This window comes from Lycium barbarum, chromosome 12 (genome assembly GCF_019175385.1).
Source record: "Lycium barbarum isolate Lr01 chromosome 12, ASM1917538v2, whole genome shotgun sequence".
NCBI classification, from domain to species: domain Eukaryota; kingdom Viridiplantae; phylum Streptophyta; class Magnoliopsida; order Solanales; family Solanaceae; genus Lycium; species Lycium barbarum.
Genome location: NC_083348.1, coordinates 100,839,529 through 100,865,338, shown reverse-complemented (window position 1 = coordinate 100,865,338; position 25,810 = coordinate 100,839,529). Strand labels below are relative to the sequence as shown.

At 39.4% G+C, this 25,810-nt stretch overlaps 1 protein-coding gene across 2 annotated transcripts; it reads left to right on the top strand.

Annotated features, from left to right (window-relative positions):
• The first annotated feature begins 1,310 nt into the window (after positions 1-1,310).
• Positions 1,311-25,075, top strand: LOC132621344 (auxin transport protein BIG). 2 transcript variants are annotated; one of them, XM_060335571.1, is made up of 15 exons: positions 1,311-1,762; positions 3,588-3,694; positions 3,797-3,962; positions 4,060-10,124; positions 12,242-12,859; positions 12,961-13,141; positions 13,509-13,743; positions 13,841-13,973; positions 14,277-18,388; positions 18,482-18,704; positions 19,387-19,791; positions 19,977-20,120; positions 20,388-21,413; positions 22,295-22,801; positions 23,927-25,075. In XM_060335571.1, the coding sequence occupies exons 1-15, from the start codon at positions 1,516-1,518 to the stop codon at positions 24,746-24,748; spliced, it is 14,991 nt and encodes a 4,996-aa protein (XP_060191554.1). In that variant the 5' UTR covers positions 1,311-1,515; the 3' UTR covers positions 24,749-25,075. The 2 variants fall into 2 exon arrangements, with proteins under 2 accessions (XP_060191554.1, XP_060191553.1); XM_060335570.1 differs by having other exon boundaries at positions 13,841-18,388.
• The last annotated feature ends 735 nt before the right edge of the window (positions 25,076-25,810 follow it).

Here is a 25,810-nt window from a genome sequence, read left to right as displayed (position 1 = left end):
ATCGAACTAGATTAATTAGTATTTTGTTTGAGTTTTATATTTATCAATTTTAAATAAAAATAATTTTATATATTCAAATGTTGAAAAATTGAATAATCGTAATATTTAGTACTCAAGTTTTAATACACATCTAATATTTAAATATTCACATAAATCAAATATCTTTATTTTAATTTAGCCGTCTTAATTTTTATATAATAATAAAAACAAATTAAGTTCGTCCTCTCTATTTTTTCAGTTTGAGATAACTTCTATCGAGTGGTTTAAACAAAAAGAGTTGTTGAATTATTAGACAAAAAATGGCACGTTCACACCTTGGCAATACACTTTCCATAAGGTGACAAAAAAGTTCCAAGGAATGACTTGGAGCCTACTCTAGAGTCCCGTTTTTTCTAATACTCCCTCCGTCCACAAAGATTATCATCCTTTAATTTACATAAAATTTAAAAAATAAAAAGAATTTTTAAAATACGTGATCTAAAATAAGTTTTAAATAGTTATATGATTATAAATTATCTCATAAAGTTAAATTATTTTTAAATATAAAAAATAATAATTTTTCTGAAATAGATTAAAAAAAAGAAATTTTTTTTTTTGAAACAGAGGTAGTACAAAAAAGTCGGTCATCACTCATCTTTTGATTTCCGGCTTTAAACCGCCTTTGACAAGTAATTTCCTTTTATCATGATTTCACTAGTAATTTTACACGTATAAAGCTTTCTTTTTCCTAAGCGATTTGACAACCAAATATTTTCGCTTTATTTGAAATATTTAAAATCAAAAATGTGCTTGGTTATAATTTTTATAAAACATATTTAATTATTTAAATATACTGATAGGGAAAAAGTGAAAGAAAAAAATAAGAAAAATAGGATTTTAGGTATTTTGAAATTCTAAAGCGAAAAAAGTGAAAGAAAAAAAGGATTTTAATTGGGCGTTTGGCCATCAAAATTATTCACTTTTTTTCAGAATTTTTTTTCACTTTTTTTACTTTTGGCGTTTGACCATAAAAATTATTCACTTTTTTTCGAAGTTATATTCCGAAAAATAAGAAAAACTTATTTTTCAAAAATTTTCAACTTTTTCCACTTTTTTCCACTACATTTCACCCAAAACTAAATTTCAAAAATTATGGCCAAACACAACTCTAACTCCAACTTCAAAAATTCCAAAAAAAATTGAAAAAGTTTTTGATATTTATGACCAAACGGGCCCTAAGTGTTTTTAAATTTTAAATACAACTTTAAATTATATTCATAGCGAGAGCTGATTCTTTAAATAAAGCGAGAAAGTTATTCTTATGCCCAAACAGGTCCTTCATTTAACACCCAAGAACTTGCCTGACAAGTTCTAAACCTTCACATTTCAATCTAAAATCTCTCACTGCAAGTGCGCATTTCAATCTCAAAATACTTTTCTTCTTTCCCACTACTTCAAACCCTACTATTTCTTCTTCGAGAGCTCTGTTGCTCTCCATTCGATCATTACTGTAATGCACTATTAGAATTTCTCGGCATGGATGATGAGATCGCCAAGCTCGTTGATGTTCTCTCATCAGGCGGCGATGATCTTTCTAGAAGACTTCGCTCTGATTCATCACTCAATCTAGGGTTCCACAAACTCTCTTCAATTCTTAAACAAGCCGTACAACCCGTCCCTAATGATGACAACAAGTTAGGGCTTCAACTTTGGGATCAATCGCAGATTCAAGCAGTAGCTTCAGTTGCGCTTGCGGTTGTCAACTCCACTCGATCTTTATCAGGTACTCTTACCACTAGTTTCTGGTAATTTAATTCATGTTTTGTATGTTTATTGTAATTTAGTTGTTACAAGTTTTATGCGCGCGACTCATTTAATATTATCACAGTTGAACCTGTAATTGTGGTGGCTATTCAGCTTTCTGTAGAGTTTGCCTTGTGTTATCTGGAAAAATGGATTTGCAACAGTGATGTTATTTTCCGGCACTTTATTCATATTTTGTATGTTTACTAATTTAGTTGCTAGAAGTTTTATATGCGCGACTTATTTAATATTGTCACAGTTGAACGAGTTGAACCTGTCTCTATTAGGTGCTGTTAGCACTATGTTCTGTTATTTTCCGGTAATTTATTCATATTTTGTATGTTTATTAGTTTAGTTACTAGAAGTTTTATGCGCGCGCCACTTATTTAATATTGTCACAGTTGAACGAGTTGAACCTGTCTCTATTAGGTGCTGTTAGCACTATGTTCTGTTATTTTCCGGTAATTTATTCATATTTTGTATGTTTATTAGTTTAGTTGCTAGAAGTTTTATGCGCGCGCCACTTATTTAATATTGTCACAGTTGAGCAAGTTGAACCTGTAACTATGTTCTGTTATTTTCCGGCACTTTATTCATATTTTGTATGTTTATTAGTTTAGTTGCTAGAAGTTTTATGCGCGCGCCACTTATTTAATATTGTCACAGTTGAGCAAGTTGAACCTGTAACTATGTTCTGTTATTTTCCGGCACTTTATTCATGTTTTGTATGTTTATTAGTTTAGTTGCTAGAAGTTTTATGAGTCCGACTTAATAATGTTACCACAGTTGAGCGAGTTGAACCTGTAATTGTGGCGGCTATTCAGCTTTCTGTAGAGTTTGCCTTGTGTTGTCTGGAAAAATGGATCTGCAACACTGTTAGCACTATGTTCTGTTATTTTCCGGCACTTTATTTGTATTTCATATGTTTATTAATATAGTTGCTTGAAGTTTTATGCGTGCGACTTATTCAATATTATCACAGTTGAGCGAGTTAACCTGTAATTATGTTCTGTTATTTTTCTGGCACTTTATTCATATTTTGTATGTTTGTTAATTTAATTGCTAGAAGTTTTATGCTTATTTAATAGTATGACAGTTGAGCGAGTTAAACCTGTAACTATGTTCTGTTATTTTTCCGGCACTTTATTCATATTGTGTATGTTTGTTAATTTAATTGCTAGAAGTTTTATGCTCATTTAATATTATGGCAGTTGAGCGAGTTGAACCTGTAACTGTGGTCTGTTATTTTCCGGGAGTTTATTCATATTTTGTTAGCAACTATTAATTTAGTTGCTAGAAGTTTTATGCGCGCGACTTATTTGATATTCACAGTTGAGCGAGTTAACCTGTAACTATGTGTTATTTTACGGCACTTCATTCATATTTTGTATGTTTATTTAATTTAATTGCTAGAGGTTTTATTCGCACGACTTGTTTAATATTATGACAATTGAGTGACTTAATCCTGTAACTATGTTCTGTTATTTTGCGGCAGTTTATTCATATTTTGTATGTTTATTGTAATTTAATTGCTCTAAGTTTTATGCGCGCGACTTATTTAATATTATCACAATTCAGCTAGTTGAACCTGTAACTATGTCCTGTTATTTTCCGGCACTTTATTCGTGTTTTGTATGTTTATTAATTTAATTGCTTAGAAGTATTATGCGCACGACTTATTTAATATTATCACAGTTGAGCGAGTTGAACCTGTAACTATTTTCTGACACTTTATTCATATTTTGAATGTTCATTTATTAATTGCCAGAAGTTTTACGTGCCCCACTTATTTAATATTATTGCAGTTGAGCGAGTTGAACCTGTAATTGTGGCGGCTATTCAGCTTTGTGTAGAGTTTGCCTTGTGTTATCTGGAAAAATGGATTTGCAACAGTGATGATTCAGTGCTTCAGGTATTTTGAATTTAGTATACCGTTTGTTCTTAAGTTTGATAGTTTGTTGTTTATGCACCATATTTGTGATATATTTAATGTAACTATTCTCTGTACTTTCAGAGTTATATTTTGCAGCTACTGGAAATAGCACTAGTTGATGAAACGGATAAAGAGTTTGATCTGTCACAGTCATGCTCGTCTAATGTTAGCATGGATTTGTTGCCAATAGCTGTAATTGAAGATGGTGTTAGCAAATGGCAGGATGATACAAGATGCATGCTTCAAGGTACTCGTGGATCCATTTGAAGTTGCCTCATATGTTGAAATCGCATGTTATAGTGTGTATTTAACCTTTTTGTTTATTTGTTTATTTGCTTCTGCAGGGGGGAGGTGTTCAAAGGAAGAGAAAACAGCTGATGGCCTTCTAATGACATTAGCTTCTGAGTGGATGCACCCTGACAATGTGAATTCTGCCACTATTGGGCAGTCTGTTCCATATGATCGTAATAAATTGAATAATATGTCTCAGCACTGGGCAGTAGTACATTTGGAGTGTGTTCATCGTCTTGTGACTATTTGCAAAGACCTTCTAAGGCTTCCAGTTCCACTTGATGAGAAATTTCCCTTTCCAAATTTGAGGAAGAGATTTTCATTTTGTGTGAAAGTATTCAAGTTACTGGGCAGTCTTACTAAAAATAGCTCATACACTCACTTTGACCCCAAGTTACTCCAATCTGTTGCTTCATTCACTGAGGTATTGCCCACCCTGTTCAGGCTGGGTGTTGATTTTTTAAGTGGAAATCCTGCAGAGAGTGGCTTAGAAAGTCAAGTAATGCTGTTGCTCGAAGAGTTTATTCAGCTTGTCCCGGCAATTTTCTGCAATACCTATGTGTTTCAAAACATCCAAACATGCATTGCAGCTGCAATTTTGGATCATTTGGATCCTAACCTGTGGAAGTACAGCAAAGGTGCTGCTAACCCGAAGCCTCCTTTGGCCTACTGCCCGCGTGTGGTTGTTTATGTTCTCAAGCTAATTTTAGATGTCAGGAATAGAACATATCAGCTATTCGAGTACAAGGGCCTTGATGGTGAAGGTGCGAGTATCAGCCAACTGGTGGAGCCTCCTTCATGTCAGGTTCACTCAGCTAAGGTCAACCTGCTGAAGAAGTACTCAACGGAGGAACTCTTGAGAATTATATTCTCACCATCAGTTCAATGGGTGGATAATCTGATGCATCTGCAATTGTTCCTTCACTCTGAGGGTGTCAAAATGAAGCCTAAATTGGAGAGGTCATGTTCCAGTGTCACCAAAACATCTGTTACTTCTGAGTCTGAAAGCACCGCTTGTCATGAAGATGAAGCCCTCTTTGGCGACCTTTTTTCTGAGGGTGGTCGTTCAGCCGGATCTGTGGATGGATATGATCAACCCGCTGTTGCACCTAGTTTAAGTATAAGCAACATGCCCATTCAAGCTGCAACGGAATTGCTCAGCTTTTTGAATGATTGCATTTTTTCACATGAATGGTGTAGTCCTGTATTTGAAGATGGGTGCAGAAAATTTACGAGCTACCACATTGATATTTTGCTTTCTATACTCAGCTCCGATGGATGTGATGCTGAAGAAAGAGGCCACGATGAAGGGATAGCTCTAAATGAAATGAAAGTTAGTCATAGACAGCTCAGTGAAATTTGCCTTGATCTGTTCCATAACCTCCTGTCGCGTCATGCTTTGTCTGATTTAGTTGGAGAATCACTTGTCGAGAAAATCCTGGTTATCGAAAATGGTGCTTTTGTTTACAACAATCTAACTCTTGGTTTACTTGCACATGCTGTTGTCTCTCTGGTAGATTCTGCTGGCAGCAGCTTGAGGACCAAAATTTACAATATATTTGCTGATTTTGTGCATGAAAAGGCAGAGATTATATGTTCAGCGTGTCCTAATCTGAAGGAGTTTCTGGAAATTCTTCCCTCGGTGTTTCATATTGAGATACTGCTAATGGCGTTTCACCTGTCTTCAGAAGATGAAAAGGCTGTTCAGGTTAATGTGGTATTCTCTACTCTTAAAGCCGTTGCTGTTCCCTCCGGTGGTTTTGATAGTACGCAATTGTCATGTTGGGCACTAGTAATTTCACGACTGATAGTAATGCTTCGCCACATGGTATTTTATCCCCGTGTTTGTCCGTCATCCCTGCTTTTGGAGTTCAGGACCAAGCTGAGGGAAGCTGCCTCTTTAAGATTGAGGCCTCGTGGCAGTGGCAATCATGCTTCATCTTGGGTCTCTATTTTGTTTGAAGGTGTGCTAGGTGGCTTTATTAAAGAAACACCTTTTTACAGTGCATTGCTTAGTCATCTGGTTGATATCACACCCCTTCCCCCTTCTGCATGTAGAGATGATCCATCAATAGCATGCCTAGGCTTGTCCTGGAATGACATCCATACCTCTTTTTCCAGGATACTGATGTTCTGGGAAGGTAAAAAATCTGAAAAGGTGGAGGACTTGATACTTGAAAGATATATTTTTGTGCTCTGTTGTGATCTACCCGTATTGAAATCCACATCGGAACATCTGCATCTTTGGCTAACTAGTGCTGAAGTTCCTGAACTCTCAAATGCTGAGCATTTTGTCTACTTTAGCCAATCACTTGTTGGTGAAATAGGGAAAATAAACTACAGTCCTTTTTCTGTTGTGTTGTTGAATTTGATTCATCGGTTGCATGATTTACACATATCAGAGGATGTGAGAGAACTTGGATGGGATTTTCTAAGGGCTGGATCTTGGCTATCTCTGTCACTGTCGTTGCTTACTGCTGGTACCACTGGGCACTGCATGAATAAACCACTAGCTTCTGCTGTTCCAATGTCACCAGAGCAGACATCAAGAGATGGTAAATTTTGTGCCTTCACTGAAGGTGTTATTTCTACTTTAGTTGGCGCCAATCAAGTTGAACAGCTGATTAGAATACTGTCATCTTTGCTGAAGAGATACCTAGAAGTTTATCAGAAAGCTTTAATTGTGACGATTGCCAGTGATCAGCTTTTGGCCAACCGACTTTCACCTGCAATGTCATTTGTGCATACTGGTTTTGACAAATGCAAGCAGGATGAACTCCTTGAGAAGATGGGTTCTGATCCGTGCCAATATAAGCCTCTCTATGGAACTTTGTCAAGGCTGGATACAACTCTTGACAAGTTATCTTTAGGAGGTCATTCTAAATTTCTATGGGAATCTCTGTTGCATGGATTCCCCTGTCTTCCGCAACCTCCAAGTGGAATTCTGCTTTCATCTATCCTTAATGTTGCAGGTGTTGTGAATTGTATAGATGGGCTATTGAAGGTCATTGATGCTGGAGGAGTTATTTGCTTGGAGACGCAGGTCATCTCGCAGATTCTTGAATTGGTCTGTAGGATTAAGTGTGACAGAATATTTGAAGATCTTCATGGAAAGTGTAATGCTATTTACCACCGGTTGACTGAAGGCTCTGGCGGAGTTGACTACAGTAGCTTATTCATGTTAAAACACATGGAGGAGTTTTTAAGGTGTGTCAACGAGAGAGATGGTGGCGATGCTAGCGATATGTATGAAGTTCTTGTTGTCAAGGTAATTGATATTGTTGATAGCTTAAAAAGAGAGCCTTCCGGGATGGGGGTTTTGAAATATTTCCTCTCCCTTGAGGACGTTTCTGAACAGATTAAGGATCTTTATGGTTCACAACGTGGTGATTTGTTGGTTCTGGTTGATGCTCTAGACAGATGCAACTCTGAGCAGGTCAATACAAGGGTTCTCAACTTTTTTGTTGATCTTTTATCTGGAGATTTGTACGCTCATGTCAAAGAGAAGTTGCAGAAGAAGTTTCTTGACATGGACATGGTCTACCTGTCGAAGTGGCTTGAAACCAGGCTTTTAGGATCTGAATCTAGTGGAGTAGCAAAAGGAGCTTCAGCTTCTCTAAGAGAATCAACAATGAATTTCATAACATGTCTGCTGTCTCCGTCTTCTGAAATCCTTTCCCAGGAACTACATAAGCATTTGTTGAAATCCATGCTGATTTCACTTGATAAGGCTTTTCTGCTATTTGACTTTACTGTAGCCAAATGTTATTTCAATTTTCTCGTTCAGCTTTCTGGGGGTGAAAATTTAATCAAGCAACTTATGCGGCAGACAATGTTGCTGACTGAGAAGCTGGCCGGTGATGAGAATATGCTTCAAGGGCTGAAATATCTCTTTGGTTTCCTGGCAGGTGTCTTGAGCGATTGCTGCTCTGCTAAGAGTGCCACTGAACGATCTTTTCTAAAGTCTATTTCTAACAGTAGTTCTGGGATGGGGTCTGCACCTACTAGATCTGTAGGCTCCAGGAAGAATGCTGATGCTGTGGTCCTTTCTGCCAGTCAAGGTGGGTCCGGGTCAATTGAGTGTGATGCAACATCTGTTGATGAGGATGACGATGATGGAACATCTGATGGTGAGAATGGTAGCCTGGACAAGGATGATGAGGAAGATAATAACAGTGAAAAGGCCCTCGCCTCTAAAGTTTGTACATTTACATCTAGTGGTAGCAATTTTATGGAACAACACTGGTACTTCTGCTACACATGTGATCTGACTGTGTCCAAAGGCTGTTGCTCTGTTTGTGCAAAAGTTTGTCACCGAGGTCATCGTGTGGTTTATTCTAGGTCCAGTCGCTTCTTCTGTGACTGTGGTGCAGGAGGTGTTCGTGGTACCAGTTGTCAATGTTTGAAACCTCGAAAATTTGCTGGAAGCAACAATACAGCCAGTCGTGGTGCTAGTAACTTCCAGTCGTTTCTGCCTTTCACAGAAAATGGAGATCAACTTCCTGACAGTGATTCAGATAATGATGAGGATGTTTTGGTGGAAACAGACAACTCAATCAAGATGTCTATTCCAAAGGACCTTCAAGATGGGATGCCAATCTTATTACATGAGCTTGATCTTGAAAGCTGTGTTGTGAGACTTTGTTCTTCATTTTTGCCTTCTATTACAAGCCGGAGAGATTCTAGCCTTTCCAGAGAGAGGAAAATTTTCCTGGGTGATGAGAAAGTACTTTGTAACAGTGTTGATCTTTTGCAATTGAAGAAGGCATATAAAAGTGGATCATTAGATTTGAAGATAAAGGCTGATTATTCAAATGCCAAAGAACTTAAATCCCACTTGGCTAGCGGTTCTCTTGTTAAATCTTTACTCAGTGTTAGCACCAGAGGCCGGCTTGCTGTTGGAGAAGGTGACAAGGTAGCCATATTTGATGTTGGGCAGCTTATTGGACAAGCTACTGTTGCTCCTGTGACTGCAGACAAGACCAATGTGAAGCCTCTTTCTAAGAATGTTGTCCGTTTTGAAATTGTAAATCTCATCTTCAATCCTCTTGTAGAAAATTACCTTGCGGTGGCTGGCTATGAAGATTGCCAGGTTCTCACGGTAAATCATCGAGGCGAGGTGAGTGATCGTTTAGCCATTGAACTCGCTCTACAAGGTGCTTATATCAAACATGTAGACTGGGTCCCTGGATCTCAAGTTCAGCTAATGGTGGTCACCAACAAATTTGTTAAAATATATGATTTATCCCTTGACCACATTAGTCCTGTGCACTATGTCACTTTGCCTGGAGAAATGATTATGGATGCTGCACTCAGTATGGCTTCACAGGGAAGGATGTTTCTGATTGTCCTTTCAGAACATGGTAGCTTGTACAGGTTGGAGTTGTCAACAAAAGGGAATGTTGGGGCCAAGCCTTTGAAGGAAATCCTGCAAATCGAGGGTAAAGAGAGTCATGCAAAAGGTTCCTCCTTATATTTTTCACCAATGCACCGGTTACTCTTTCTGTCCTATCAAGATGGGACCACCTTGGTTGGCCGAGTAAATCCAGATGCAACTTCCCTAACAGAGGTCTCTGCCATATTGGAGAATGAAACAGATGGTAAACTTCGGTCAGCAGGATTGCACCGCTGGAGAGATTTATTTGGTGGCAGTGCCTTGTTTGGTTGCTTTTCAAGTTTGAACTCAAATACCGCATGTGCTGTCTCATTTGGTGAACATGAAGTACTTGTACAGAACTTGCGACATTCAGTGGGTTCAACATCTCCTGTTGTAGGGGTTGCTGCTTATAAGCCTTTGTCAAAAGACAAAATCCACTGTCTTGTTTTACATGAAGATGGAAGCCTTCAGATATACTCGCATGTTCCAGCTGGTGTCGACTCTGGTGTTAGTGCTATTAGTGATAAGGTTAAGAAGCTTGGCCCTGGGATCCTCAACAATAAGGCTTATGGAGGTGCAAAGCCAGAATTTCCGCTTGATTTTTTTGAGAGAGCTGCGTGTATAACACAAGATGTGAAGCTGAGTAGCGATGCTATAAGGAATGGTGATTCTGAAGTAGCTAAACAAACCCTGGCTTCTGAAGATGGATTTTTAGAGAGTCCTAGCCCTGGAGGATTCAAGGTAATTCTATATTTCTCCCCTAATTCATTGAATTTGCCTGTCTAGATATAATTTTTGGAGATTCATCATCTTAAGTGGAAAATGTTTCACATTTGAAAAGGTTGAACTCGGAGTTAAGTGATGATTTGCCAGTTTCAATCTCAATTTTTTTGTTTGGTGGTCTGACTACACAATCTAGGAGTTTTGGGTAGAGATTAGAGCATGATTATGAGCCCGTTTGGATTGGCTTATAAGTTGGCTTATAAGCTGTTTTCAGCTTTTTTGAGTGTTTGGCTGGCCAGCTTAAAGTCATTTTATGCTTAAAATAAGCTCAAAAAAATAATTGGACCCATTTGACTTAGTTTATCTAAAGCAGCTTATAAGCTGAAAACAGCTTATAAGCCAAAAAAAATAAGTTGGACTACCCCAACTTATTTTTTTCAGCTTATAAGCTGCAAACAGCTTTAAGCGGTAAGTCAATCCAAACGGGCTCTATATGAGGTTGTTATCCCCGCTTTTGCCTGTTGAATCTTAAATGAGCCAAGTGTTTTTGTTTTGATGGGAAATTAGCTGAAGTTGTTATTTACTGTAAAGAGAGTGCAATTTTGGTTCATCATGCTATATCTCTTGGTACATACAATTACGTTTATCTTAGTAAAAGGTGCTTTAGATGCACGTGGTTCTAAGTTAATGCCAGATAAAAAGGACTGGAGTTTGGATGAAACCAAATCTCAAAAAAAAAAAAAAAAAAGTTTGGACGAAACCAAGAACTAACACCTTACGTTCGAAATCATATAAGATCCCTTTTAAGATCAGCCAAATCCATTTAATTGAATATGGTTGTATGCGTAATAGTATCTACCCTTTTTTCCGGGTAAGATAAAATGATTTCATTAATATGGAGAATTTTCGATATACAACGATGTATACCAAAAAGTAGAGAGCCTATACATAGGCATGGCTCTATACGAGTGCAATCAATCTTCTATACAGCCTGAACCCCTTATGGGTGCACCTAAGGAGACTAGAAACAAGAGGTTATTCCTTATTTGTACAAAGTCATTCTATAACCATTACAGGCTCTTCTTTAATTCTTCCCTTTTTCTCACAAGGTATATTATTTTATTAACAATTGGGAGAAACCCTGTGCACAAGCCGTATACCAAAAAGTTGTTCTCCTCTTCCCATATGACCCACATAGAGCTAGTGAGGCAACATCCCATACTCAGGTCTCTTTCTTCCTCTGTAGTCCAAACCAATTCAACAGTACTGATCTTAACCGAGTTGACATCTATAATACCAGGAATAGCAATGAAACCAATTACTGCAATTGCTTAGGGTAACCTTTTTTAGCTCGTAGGATCAATTTCTTAGGGAACAGTATGAGTTTTTCACTCAAGTGATTGGACAAAGTTAGTAATGTTCTGGCATAAATGAGGCATATAATGAGCGTTTAACTTACTTATCTCCATGCTTTTAGTTTTAACAAATGCTCAGTGCATCTTAGCAGTTGTTGGCTTCAAAATTGTTTTCCACAGTGTAACTGCTCAAGAGCTGTTTGTCAAGAAGCAGAGTGCAAACTTATCTGTATTTTATCAACTAGGATAACAAAGAAAGTAAGAATGACGGGGAGAGCTGAATCGACGTATTGACTGTATTAGCTAAGGTTACCTGGTGATTGTAATACAACCTTTCTGATCCTGCTGATGATGCCGATCCAATCTCATCTCCCATAGTGAACTTCAGTTTTAAGAACTTATTGTTTCCATTTGGAAAATATGATAAACTTGGGGCTAAGTAGAGTAGGACTGTTTTCTTCAGTTTTTCCTCTTCTGGCTATGTGGATAACGTAATGGGGATCACTTTTCAGCCTTCTCTATCTTCTTGTGTGAGGACTTATTATCCTCCAAGAGGGGAGAAATACTAACATTTTAATAGTCTAGTTCTCTTTGTTATTTGTACAGTTTGATATTCCTGTGAGCTCTCTGGTTTTGATTTATTGCCCCAATCTTTCCATTGTTTGTTGTCGTTGTCATTATTCTCATTAAATTAGCATGCTAACTTTTGACGCACTCCATTTTGGAATCTGGATCATAGCTCTGTATATTTCAGCTTTCTAATTTGTGCCATTTTACCAGATAACTGTTTCCAATTCAAATCCTGACCTTGTCATGGTCGGTCTGCGATTGCATGTGGGTAACACATCAGCGAATCACATACCTTCTGAGATTACTGTATTTCAGAGAGGGATAAAATTAGATGAGGGAATGCGTTCTTGGTATGATGTCCCATTTACAGTCGCTGAGTCACTCCTTGCTGATGAAGAATTTACAATATCTGTTGGGCCAACATTCAGTGGATCTACTTTACCCCGCATAGATTCCTTAGAAATTTATGGCCGAGCTAAGGATGAATTTGGGTGGAAAGAGAAGATGGATGCTGTTCTTGATATGGAGGCTCGTGTACTTGGTTGTAATTCGTGGCCTGCTGGATCTAGGAGGAAGTGTCGTGCAACACAGTCTGCATCACTGCAGGAGCAGGTTGTGGCCGCTGGACTGAAGCTCTTGTCAAGAATCTACTTGTTGTGCAAACCCCAAGGATGCTCAAAAGTTGAGGAAGCTAAGGGGGAGCTGAGCAAATTGAAGTGCAAGCCATTGTTAGAAATTGTATTTGAAAGTGACAGAGAGCCTTTGTTGCAGGCAGCTGCCAATCGTGTCCTGCAGGCTGTCTTCCCGAAGAGGGAGATATATTACCAAGTAACTTCCTGGACTATATGTCTGAAATGAGTTAATTAATGTTGCTTTTTATTTATTTTTGTCCAATATTTTAACATGGTGGGAAATGTCTGTCTGAATAGGTTAAGGATGCCATCCGACTTGCTGGAGTTGTGAAATCCACTGGCATGCTCTCATTAAAACTTGGCATGGATGCGACCACTGCTGGGTGGATTATTGAGGAGTTTACTGCACAGATGCGGGTGGTCTCCAAGATTGCACTGCATCGTCGCTCAAACCTTGCCTCTTTTCTTGAGATGAATGGTAATTTTTCTTGCTCTTTTGGTTTGCTGGTAACTCTTTGTATTAGCATCAAGTGTGCCTAAGCCCTTGCATGTGGTGCGATTTGATAGGGTCAAAATAGTGAAGTTAGGGCGTTGTTTCTTTCACTATTTTGAACCCCCCCCCCACAAACACAGAAACTCTCTCGCTCTCTTCCCTTCTCTGTTCGTTTACGTGTCTCTTGTCACTGTTCTATCTGACGAGAGATTATTATGTTTGTTCTGCATGGTTTACAGCTCTCGGGGACTTTTATGCTGCAATTCATTATAACATATCAGCTTTTACCTTCAGAAAACAATTTTTTGGCTTGCTTCCACGGGCAATTCCTTATTTATTCTTTTGAATGTAGGTTCTGAAGTGGTTGATGGACTTATGCAAGTCCTTTGGGGAATTTTAGACATACAGCAACCTGACACACAGACCATGAACAATATTGTTGTGTCGTCAGTCGAACTTATTTACTGCTATGCAGAGTGTCTAGCTTTGCATGGAAAAGATGGTGGCAGGTCTTCTGTTGCACCTGCTGTGTCATTGTTTAAAAAGCTGCTGTTCTCTACCAATGAGGCTGTTCAGACTTCCAGCAGGTTGTTATGGCTAGCTATTTCTCTAAAAGCAGCATAACTGTGAAATTCTCATTTTTCATTCGCTTATGTCTCCAAATCTTTGTTTCTTTGGTTCCAGCCTGGCTATATCGTCAAGATTGCTTCAGGTTCCATTCCCAAAGCAAACAATGATAGGTTCTGATGATGTGGAGAACCCATCCTCCGTTCCTACGCGAGTTGATGCATCTGCTGGAGCTAGTGGAAGTACTCAGGTAATGGTTGAAGAAGACTCCATTACATCATCTGTTCAATATTGTTGCGATGGTTGCTCTACTGTTCCTATCCTAAGGCGAAGATGGCACTGCACTGTGTGCCCAGATTTCGATTTGTGTGAGGCATGTTATGAAGTGTTAGATGCAGACCGTCTCCCGCCACCACATTCTAGAGATCATCCTATGACAGCTATTCCAATTGAAGTGGAAACATTTGGTGGGGAGGGAAGTGAAATTCATTTCACTACTGATGATTTAAGTGATTCAGGTTTGTTAACAGTTGCATCTGATGTTGGCGTGCAGAATTCTGCTCCATCAATCCACGAGTTGGAGTCAAATGAATCGGAAGAGTTTTCAGCTTCGATACCTGATCCTGTATCTATTTCTGCTTCCAAAAGAGCTGTTAACTCTCTTCTTCTTTCTGAACTACTTGAGCAACTGAAAGGATGGATGGAAACTACTTCAGGAACTGGGGCTATTCCAGTCATGCAGCTCTTCTACAGGTTGTCTTCTGCTGTTGGTGGCCCCTTTGCTGACAGTTCAGAACCTGAAAGCATAGGATTGGAGGATTTGATAAAATGGTTCTTGGATGAGATAAATCTAAATAAACCTTTCGTATCCAGAAGCCGCACCCCTTTTGGGGAAGTCACAATCCTGGTATTTATGTTCTTTACCTTAATGCTGCGGAACTGGCACCAACCTGGAACCGATAGTTCTGCAACTAAATCTGGTGGTGCGACTGAAGTGCATGACAAAACTGCCTTGCATATCTCAACTCCCACTTGTGTTGCTACTTCGTCTACCTTAGATGGTCAAGAGAAAATAGACTTCATCTCCCATTTACTTCGTTCTTGTGGCTATCTTAGGCAGCAAGCATTTGTCAATTATCTGATGAACGTTCTGCAGGAGCTAACTCAAGTTTTTAAATCTCCATCTGTTAGCACAGATCCATCTTCTGGGTTGAACACCACTTCTGGTTGTGGTGCTTTGTTGACAATCCGCAGGGAAGTGCCTGCAGGTAACTTCTCTCCATTCTTTTCAGACTCGTATGCAAAATCACACCGTGCAGACATATTTGTGGACTACCATCGGCTGTTGTTGGAGAACACTTTCCGTCTACTCTACAGCTTGATACGACCAGAGAAACATGACAAGGCTGGAGAGAAAGAGAAGCTCCACAAGATGCCTTCTGGTAAAGATCTGAAGCTAGATGGATATCAGGATGTTCTTTGCAGCTATATCAACAATCCTAACACCAGTTATGTTAGAAGGTATGCCAGGAGACTTTTTCTGCATCTCTGTGGTAGTAAGACACATTACTACAGTGTTCGAGACTCTTGGCAGTTCTCAACTGAAGTGAAAAAGCTCTACAAACACATAAATAAATCTGGTGGATTTCAAAGTTATATCTCATACGAGAGAAGTGTGAAGATAGTAAGGTGCCTAACAACCATGGCTGAAGTGGCTGCAGCTCGTCCTCGAAATTGGCAAAAGTATTGTTTAAGGCATGGTGAAGTTCTTCCTTTCCTTTTGAATGGAATATTTTATTTTGGAGAGGAGTGTGTTATTCAGACATTGAAGCTTCTGAATCTGGCCTTCTATACTGGGAAGGATAGCACCCACTCATCACAGAAAGCTGAGGCAGCGGAAGCTGGAACAACTGCAATTAAGTTAGGGTCACAAGCCCCTGAATCTAAAAAGAAGAAGAAGGGAGAAGAAAGTGAATCTGGTGTTGAGAAAACTCAGTTGGATATGGAAGCAGCGGTTGATGTTTTCAGTGGAAAAGGTGATGTGTTGAGACAATTTATTGACTGCTTTTTATTGGAATGGAATTCAAGCTCTGTACGCTCAGAATCCAAATCAGTCCTCCTTGGTGTCTGGTACCATGGGAATCTGGCATTCAAAGAAACATTGTTAACTGCACTTTTACAGAAGGTAAAGTTTTTGCCGATGTATGGGCAGAACATCGTTGAATATACAGAACTTGTTACGTTCTTGTTAGGGAAGGTCCCCGATCATGGTGCAAAGCTACAGAGTGCTGAAGTTGTTGACAAATGCTTGACCACTGATGTGATTAGTTGCATATTTGACACACTCCATTCACAAAATGAGCTTTTGGCTAACCATCCAAATTCTCGAATATACAACACTTTGAGTGGTTTGGTGGAATTTGATGGTTACTACCTTGAGAGTGAGCCTTGTGTAGCCTGCAGCTCCCCTGAGGTTCCCTATAGTAGGATGAAGCTTGAGAGTTTGAAGTCAGAAACAAAGTTCACAGACAACCGCATCATAGTGAAATGTACTGGTAGCTACACCATTCAGAGTGTGGCCATGACTGTTCATGATGCTCGGAAATCCAAGTCAGTGAAAGTTCTGAACCTTTATTACAATAACAGGCCTGTGGCTGATTTGTCAGAGTTGAAAAACAATTGGTCCCTTTGGAAGCGTGCAAAAAGCTGCCATCTTGCTTTTAATCAGACTGAGCTGAAAGTTGACTTTGCCATCCCAATTACAGCGTGTAATTTCATGATTGAATTGGATTCTTTTTATGAAAATCTTCAAGCTTTGTCCCTCGAGCCACTGCAATGTCCCCGTTGCAGTCGTGCTGTGACTGATAAGCACGGTATTTGCGGTAATTGTCATGAGAATGCCTATCAATGCAGGCAGTGCCGGAACATCAATTATGAAAATCTTGATTCCTTCTTATGCAACGAGTGTGGATACAGCAAATATGGTCGGTTTGAATTTAATTTTATGGCAAAGCCAAGTTTCACTTTTGATAGCATGGAAAATGAAGAAGACATGAAGAGGGGGTTGGCTGCAATAGAGGCAGAGTCGGAAAATGCTCATCGCAGATATCAGCAGCTTTTAGGATTCAAAAAACCTTTGCTGAAGATTGTGTCTAGTGTTGGTGAAAATGAGATGGACTCTCAGCAGAAGGATTCAGTTCAACAAATGATGGTCTCTTTGCCTGGACCTTCATGCAAGATAAACCGTAAAATTGCTCTTCTTGGTGTCCTTTATGGTGAGAAATGCAAAGCAGCATTTGATTCTGTCAGTAAGAGTGTGCAGACCCTCCAAGGTCTGCGGCGAGTTTTGATGAATTACCTGCATCAGAAACAGTCAGATAATGCTAGTCCAGCCTCTAGATTTGTTGTTTCGAGGGTACCAAATAGTTGCTACGGCTGTGCTTCAACTTTTGTCACCCAATGCTTGGAGATATTACAGGTGCTATCAAAACATCCAGCATCCAAGAAACAATTAGTTGCTGCTGGTGTTCTGTCTGAGCTGTTCGAAAATAACATCCATCAGGGCCCTAAAACAGCTCGTGTCCAAGCTAGAGGAGCTCTTTGTGCCTTCTCTGAGGGTGACACTGGTGCAGTAGCTGAGTTGAACAGTCTAATACAGAAGAAGGTAACGTATTGCCTTGAACATCATCGCTCCATGGACATTGCGTTGGCTACACGTGAAGAGTTATCACTGCTTTCTGATGCGTGTTCATTGTCGGATGAATTCTGGGAATCAAGATTAAGAATCGTTTTCCAGTTGTTATTTGCATCTATCAAGGTGGGAGCTAAACATCCTGCAATATCTGAGCATGTGATTCTTCCTTGCTTGAGGATCGTATCTCAGGCTTGTACTCCTCCAAAGCCTGAAGTTGTTGACAAAGAGCAAGGGGCAGGAAAATCTTCTCATGTCACGCAAGTGAAAGATGACAGTTCAAATGTCTCTGGATCTAATAGCCTTGTTAGTGGGAGTAAGTCTATGTCAGGGTCGTCAGAGAAAAGTTGGAATGGTTCTCAGAAGGCTCAAGATATACAACTTTTGAGCTATTCAGAGTGGGAAAAGGGAGCCTCCTATCTGGATTTTGTGAGGCGACAGTATAAGGTTTCTCCAGCTGGGAAAAGTGGTCAAAGATCTCGTCTTCAGAGACATGACTATCTTGCGCTAAAATATCTTCTCAAGTGGAAGCGACGTGCTTCAAAAACAGCTAGAAATGAGATATCATCATTTGAACTGGGTTCATGGGTTACAGAACTCATACTGAGTGCTTGTTCACAGTCTATTAGGTCGGAGATGTGTATGCTGATTAGTTTACTCTGTGGCCAGAGTTCATCACGACGGTTTCGCTTGCTAAACTTGCTTATGTCTTTGTTATCGGCAACTCTTGCTGCCGGAGAAAATGCCGCTGAGTACTTTGAACTGCTGTTTAAAATGATAGACTCGGAAGATGCTCGTCTTTTCTTGACCGTGCGTGGTTGCTTGACAACGATATGTAAATTGATCACTCAGGAACTGGTTAATGTTGAAAAATTGGAGAGGAGCCTGCATGTTGACATATCTCAGGGCTTTATTCTTCATAAACTCATTGAGCTCCTTGGCAAGTTTTTGGAGGTTCCAAACATCAGATCCAGGCAAGTACTCTTCACATTCTTAATATATTGAATATATAATTGTTCACTGCTGACATATTTGCTGATCAATATTTCTCGACTGTTTTCTTGTAGATTCATGAGGGAGCATTTGCTTTCAGAGGTTCTTGAGGCTCTAATTGTGATTAGGGGGTTGGTTGTGCAGAAGACAAAACTTATAAATGACTGTAATAGACTTCTCAAAGATCTTCTTGATAGTCTTCTGCTAGAGAGCAATGAAAATAAGCGTCAGTTCATCCAAGCATGCATCTCTGGTCTACAAATTCACGGAGATGAGAATAGAGGGCGAACTTCTTTGGTACGTAATGAATTTCTTGATTTTCCCAAAAGAAAAAAGAAGCAATATTAGTGAAGTGTTCTGGTCTTTGAATTCCTTTTGTGGAGAAAATGTTCTGGTCTGTGAATTGATTTCCTACTTTTACTTTTCTTTTTCTTCTTTAGTTAATTTTTAGGCACACCAATCGGAATCAGGTAGGAGATCTGATTTCCTCTTTTGCTGGAGTATCAGATTGCACCTGCCAAACTACTTATTAGGGATAGTAATTTCAATTCCAATGGAACAGTTTGTCCATGATCTCATGAATTTCTTTTTCCACAAGGTGCTTCATCAGATATTCTCAAGTCGAAATGAGATATGGTTTACATGCTTTATTATTATTAGTAATGCTGGAATGTTTGTTCTTTAGTTGATATTGAGGAAGACGGTTTATAAAGCCGAGTGAAGGCTTTACTTTTCCTTTTGCTGTATACTTGATCATTGCCTGGATTTCTATTTCATCAACAACAACAATAACAAGTGTAATGCCATAAGTGGGGCTTGAGGAGGGTAGAGTGTACACAGACCTTACCCCTACCTTGAGAGAGTCCTGGATCCTATTTATTTTGGTTATATAGGGAGTCATTTCGATTTCTTCCTCTGCTCTCCTATTTGGTCATAGTATTTTAATTGGTGAATTTACATTCTTCTGTTTGTCATGCAGTTCATCTTGGAACAGCTCTGCAATCTGATTAGCCCTTCAAAACCAGATCCAGTGTATCTCTTGATCTTGAACAAGGCTCATACACAGGAAGAATTTATCAGGGGATCAATGACGAAGAATCCATATTCAAGTGCCGAAATTGGTCCCTTGATGCGCGATGTCAAAAATAAAATCTGCCAGCAACTTGATCTCTTGGGTCTTATTGAAGATGATTATGGCATGGAATTGCTAGTCGCTGGGAATATTATCTCTCTAGATTTGAGTATTGCTCAAGTCTTTGAGCAAGTGTGGAAGAAATCCAACAGTCAGTCTGCAAGTGTAGTTGCCTCGACAACTTCACTTTCTTCTAGTGCTGCTGTATCAGTTAGAGATTGTCCTCCAATGACAGTGACCTACCGACTGCAGGTTCTCTTGTTTCGTTTAGCTGCCATTATATTGTAAAATTTTGTTGATGCAAACCTTAAAGGAAAAATTGCTCTTTATATGTCTGTTTTTGTTTTTGTCCTTTAAAAATCTGTTTAACTTCTATGCTTTATCGGAAGTTTTATAGCTTCTTTGGTACACTAACATTTGCCTGATCCTCTATTCAGGGCTTAGATGGTGAAGCTACTGAGCCCATGATTAAAGAAATTGATGAGGATAGAGAGGAGACCCAAGATCCAGAAGTGGAATTTGCGATAGCTGGTGCAGTGCGGGATTGTGGTGGACTGGAAATTCTTTTAGGGATGGTTCAGGTATATACGTATTGATTCAAACTTTAGTGGGTTATTCTTTTTGTACATGTAACTCATTTCCCTCCTAGTAGTCCTTTTGTTGTCTGGTGTTTCCTGCTTTCCTTCGGTTTTTATTTCCTGTTGTTGGAACTCTGGGTGTAAATGAGATGTTGAATTGAAGGGACTGCCAGAAAGGTTATTCATTTCTGTAGCTTAAACAAATTACATACTGGTGATAGATAGATCATGACATATTCTGTTTGTGACCTTATACTGTTAATTTTGCAGCGTTTGCAAGATGATTTTAAGTCCAATCGGGAGCAGTTGGTTGCAGTGCTTAATTTGCTCATGCTTTGTTGCAAGATAAGAGAAAACAGAAAGGCATTGCTAAAGCTGGGAGCCTTAGGCTTACTTCTCGAGACTGCTAGGCGTGCTTTCTTTGTAGATGCCATGGAACCAGCTGAGGGTATTCTTTTGATTGTGGAGAGCTTAACGCTAGAAGCAAATGAGAGTGATAACATCAGCATTACTCCTGGTGTTAATGTAGTCTCCAGTGATGAAGCAGGTGCTGGTGAACAGGCCAAGAAAATTGTACTACTTTTCCTTGAAAGATTGTCTCAACCTTCTGGACTTAGAAAGTCAAATAAGCAGCAGAGGAACACTGAGATGGTTGCAAGAATATTGCCATACTTGACTTATGGGGAGCCTGCAGCAATGGAAGCTCTTGTACAGCATTTTGAACCGTGCTTACAGAATTGGCCCGAATTTGATAGGCTACAAAAACTGTATGAAGACAATATGAAAGATGAAACAATTGCGGAGCAAGCCTCAAAGCAAAAGTACACCCTAGAGAATTTTGTTAGGGTTTCAGAATCCCTCAAGACAAGTTCCTGTGGAGAGAGGTTGAAAGATATTATATTGGAAAAGGGGATTACTGGGGCTGCAGTCAGCCATCTAAAAGAGAGTTTTGCATTCACTGGACAGGCTGGTTTCAAATTAACTGTCGAGTGCGCATCGGGGTTAAAGCTTCCATCTATTCCTCTTATTTTATCTATGCTGAGGGGTTTGTCAATGGGCCATTTGGCGACTCAAAAGTGCATTGATGAAGGAGGAATCTTGCCATTGCTTCATGCTTTAGAGGGTGTCGCAGGTGAAAATGAGATTGGAGCCAGGGCTGAAAACTTATTGGACACATTGTCTGATAAGGAGGGAAAAGGTGATGGGTTCTTAGCACAGAAAGTTCACCAACTACGTCATGCAACACGGGATGAGATGAGGCGACGTGCATTGAGGAAGAGAACAGAATTGCTGCAGGTTCCTTCTCATACTACTTTACACTTGGCTCCTACATTACCATTCTTAATGTCCATTGTGTCTTCATTTTTGTCTTAGCTTGACTTTACACAACTAATGTGTGCCTTAGCAAACGACTAAGACCGCTTGTCCTCATTTGAAAGCATATTTTATGGTCAAATCTTCCCAGCAAAATTGCATATCATAGTCTCCTGTTTGCTAACAAAGCATTTCCCAGCAGTAGAGATCCTGAGGTGAATAGACATAACAGGAGCACTACTTAAAAATATTTCCTGAGTAGTTGAAACATGTTACTGAATAGAATTTTAAAATTGGAAGTTAGAGGCGTCTGTCTTGAATGTAAGAACTGAGTTTGAGACACTGGGGATGGTACAGAAGCTTAGAAGCGGTATCTATCTCTTAGGAAATGATTGATGCTGAAGCTAGAACTCCTTCAATGTACGTAGGCAACTACATATTGTTATATCCAGATGCTATAGCAGAATAGTTTTCTGTCAAGCATCTAATTATTTTCTGGCAAGAATATCTTTTAATCTAGTGGCATGATATGCTTCTTTCTATTCCATGTGCTTTTTTGGGATAGTTTCTCCAGAAGCAACATCTAATATCTAACAATGGAGGTCACGAGGTTCCAAATTGTATAGAGGATTGTATCTCTTTTGTTGAGAATCATATTTTGGTGTGGGTTCTCTTCTTTTGGTATATGGGGTTTTCCCCAACTGTTAATAAAATTATTTACCTTATTAAAAAAAAAACAATGGAGGTTATAGATGTTGTTTCGTTTAACTTAGCTGATTTTCCTTGTCAAAAAAAAAAAAAGAAGATTTTTCGGTTGCCAATATCATAACTGTGGAGAATTTTCTCATTTTTTATGGTACCAGGGACTTGGTATGCGGCAAGAACTGTCCTCAGATGGTGGTGAACGTATTGTTGTTGCTCGACCAGTCTTGGAAGGTTTGGATGATGTTGAGGACGAGGAAGAGGAAGGATTGGCTTGCATGGTTTGTCGTGAAGGCTACCGCTTGCGCCCTACAGACTTGCTTGGCGTTTACACTTATAGTAAACGGGTTAATCTTGGTATTGGAAGCCCTGGAAATGCTCGAGGAGATTGTGTTTACACAACGGTCAGCCATTTCAACATCATACATTTTCAGTGCCATCAGGAGGCTAAACGAGCAGATGCAGCCTTAAAGACTCCTAAAAAAGAATGGGATGGAGCGGCCCTAAGAAACAACGAGACACTATGCAATAATCTATTCCCATTGAGAGGTCCGTCAGTACCAATAGGCCAATATATACGCTATGTTGACCAATATTGGGATTACCTGAATGCTCTTGGGCGTGCTGATGGAAGTCGGCTCCGGTTGTTAACTTACGACATTGTTCTGGTGAGCTGCCATCTTTTATTATACCTTTCTACCATGTTTACATCTCTCCTCTCCTGATTTTTTTGTTTATTCTAATCCCTCCCTTTCCTTATGGATGGGGTTGAGGGAGGAGTGGTTTTGTTCTACGATGAGGTAGGTTAGTGGTGTGCCAAATGGTCAGCTTGGCTTAATTTAGGCGGGTCAAAATGGGTTAACTCATATAAACCCCCCCCCCCCCCACCCCACCCCCCACCCCCAACAACACACACAAAAAAAGTTTGTTTTGGTCACAATGGGTTATAACCTGACCTGGCTATTTTCTTGCTCAACCATACTTAACATTACATGTTCTACAGTAATTTATCGTAATTTAATCTCGCAGAATGCCCTTCTGAACTACCAAAGCACGGTCTTTCTAAACTTTATTTTTTATTCTCTGTTATTCTACCAGTCAAACAGTTTTCTTGTTGGATTACTACTTATAATTTTCACATGAGATTTTGTCTACTTCCTCTTTTGTTGATTTGAAAGGTTAAATTGATTCGATTTTGTTCATAAATTCATTCTTGAAATTTGAGTTTGGAGTAAAAGAGCCAAAAACTTGGCCAAATGTTTTTAGTTCTCTTATGGCTAATGGACTTTACTTTATGATGGAAAAACAGGACTTTTTTTTTCTTTTCTAAACCTTTTCCAATTTATTCAATTTTTCTACTGTTTCTCATAGTATTTTGATACAGTAGAATGTTTGTAGAAAAGGTTGGTAAGAAAACGTGTTGAACATAATTTCAAATCAGACTTTATCTGATGCTTAAAATTTGACAGCAAAAAGGTCTGAAACGCAACCAAGTAAAAATGCTACTTTTGTTAGAAAAACGAAAACCCACAAGCTGCTTAAAAATCTATCATTCCTGCTGAGACCGCTTGTTTCTTTTCACCAGCTTGGGTAACTAATTTATTATTACCCATTTGGTCACACTTGTTACCCATCCCGACCCAATTTTTTGATGGGTCAACCCATCTTGACCCACTAGCTCTCTTTGTTAGTGACCCAACCCATTCAAGGTTTTTTTTTTTTTTTTTGCGGGAACGTTTTTGGGCTAGACAGACTGCTGATGCTAATGCAAATCTTTTTTGGGTGACTTGCAGATGCTTGCTCGGTTTGCCACAGGTGCTTCATTTAGTGCAGATTGCAGGGGTGGTGGAAAAGAGAGTAATGCTCGATTTTTGCCTTTCATGATGCAAATGGCTCGTCACTTTCTAGATCATGATTCGTCTCAGCGGCATATCATGATCAAGTCTATTTCAACTTATTTAAGTTCTCCCGCATCAGAATCGAGACCCTCCGCTACTGCTGGAACTCAGAATTCTGCTGGTACAGAGGAGACGGTCCAATTCATGATGGTTACCTCACTTCTTTCAGAATCCTATGAGTCGTGGTTGCAGCATCGGTCTTCCTTTTTACAACGAGGTATATACCATGCATATATCCAGCGGACTCATGGTAGGCCAGTGCCTCGCTCTTCACCTAATCTGTCTGGGGCTTTGAAACCGGAGTCGGGAAGTACAAGTTCATCTGCTTCTGAGGCTGGGGGATCAATTGAGTTATTCTCAACTATTCAACCAATGCTTGTCTACACTGGTTTGATAGAACAGCTGCAGCGCTTCTTCAAGGTCAAAAAATCATCTAGTACGACTACTTTGCGAACCCAAGCGACTTCCAAGAATGTGGAAGAGGATGACGAGAGCAGAAAGTTAGAAGGCTGGGAGGTAGTCATGAAAGATAGACTATTAAACGTTAAGGAACTGGCAGATTTCTCCTCTGAACTGTTATCGTGGCTTGATGACATGACATCAGCAACGGATTTCCAGGAGGCATTTGATGTTCTTGGTGTTTTGAGCGATGTGCTTTCTGGGTTCAGCCGATGTGAAGATTATGTACATGCTGCAATCAGTGGTGGGAAAAACTGATCAGAGGTGTTTTTGTGATGTGCTTTCTGGGTTCAGTCAATGTGAGGATTATGTAAATGCTTTTTATTCAGTAGCAGGACAAACTGAGTATTTGTCGAAGGCTCAGTTTGGTTCGATATTGATTCCTTAGTTTTCTTGGTTCAGTGTATGTGAAATATTATTTTGTAGGTGTATCTCTTTTTCCCTTGTTACACGAGTTGCTCGTATAGTGTTAAATTGGAATGATTTTGTGAGAACCATAGAAGAGCCTCCGAGTTTTGTTTCCTCCATTATTGATGCTATGGATGAATATCACATGCGACTTTAATTGATGCTAGTTTTTGTTTACTGCATCAGTGCACTAATTTATTGACGTCTGTCCTCAGTAATTTACCCGTCTGGAGGAGTTGCCTACCATCTATATTAGTCCTTTAACATCGTGCAGGCATTGGTATTTAATACGTTGAAACAGTTGAAATTTAGCTAATTATCATGACAAAAACTTAATATGGAACTCTTAGCCTAGACTAAGTAACAAAAACTTGAAGATTCATAATATCACTCCACACGAGGATGATATTCATAGTCATGCAACTAAGCGAATTAAGATAATGAGGACTGGACTTCTCTGCTCCGAGTTCATGAAAAATCATTGAAACGGGTGGACCATACGCGTGGAAGTAGACGATCAAAATGATTTGTAATTTACTAGAACTCTCAAAATCCCTTGCGACGACCTTGGATTCCTCCTCAAAAACACTGAATTAGTCGCAGATCATTCCGTTTTCAGAAATTGCTTCCTGGATGATGGTACAACAGTCACATCAGCCACGCCAGCACATTAAATTCTGAGATGATAGCAAGATTATGGGGTGAACTTAGACGTTTTGACTCTCAGAACCCCGGTCTGATATCCTCAGGGAAGGCGGAATCTACTTGAAAATACTGTGCAGCACCTGAATCTCATCCTTCCACTGTACGGACCTTACCTCTATGCGTCCTTCAATCCAGCGGCGGAGCCAGAATCTTCACGAAGGGGATGTTGTGCGAGCTAATTCATGTCATCTTAGATTCATAGCTTTA

Excerpts from the sequence above, each read along its gene's own strand:
- LOC132621344 (XM_060335570.1), top strand. The coding sequence starts at position 1,516 with ATGGATGATGAGATCGCCAAGCTCGTTGATGTTCTCTCATCAGGCGGC. Across the intron at positions 10,125-12,241 it reads CTAGCCCTGGAGGATTCAAG|ATAACTGTTTCCAATTCAAA; the intron begins GTAATTCTATAT and ends CCATTTTACCAG. Across the intron at positions 13,744-13,840 it reads GCTGTTCAGACTTCCAGCAG|CCTGGCTATATCGTCAAGAT; the intron begins GTTGTTATGGCT and ends CTTTGGTTCCAG.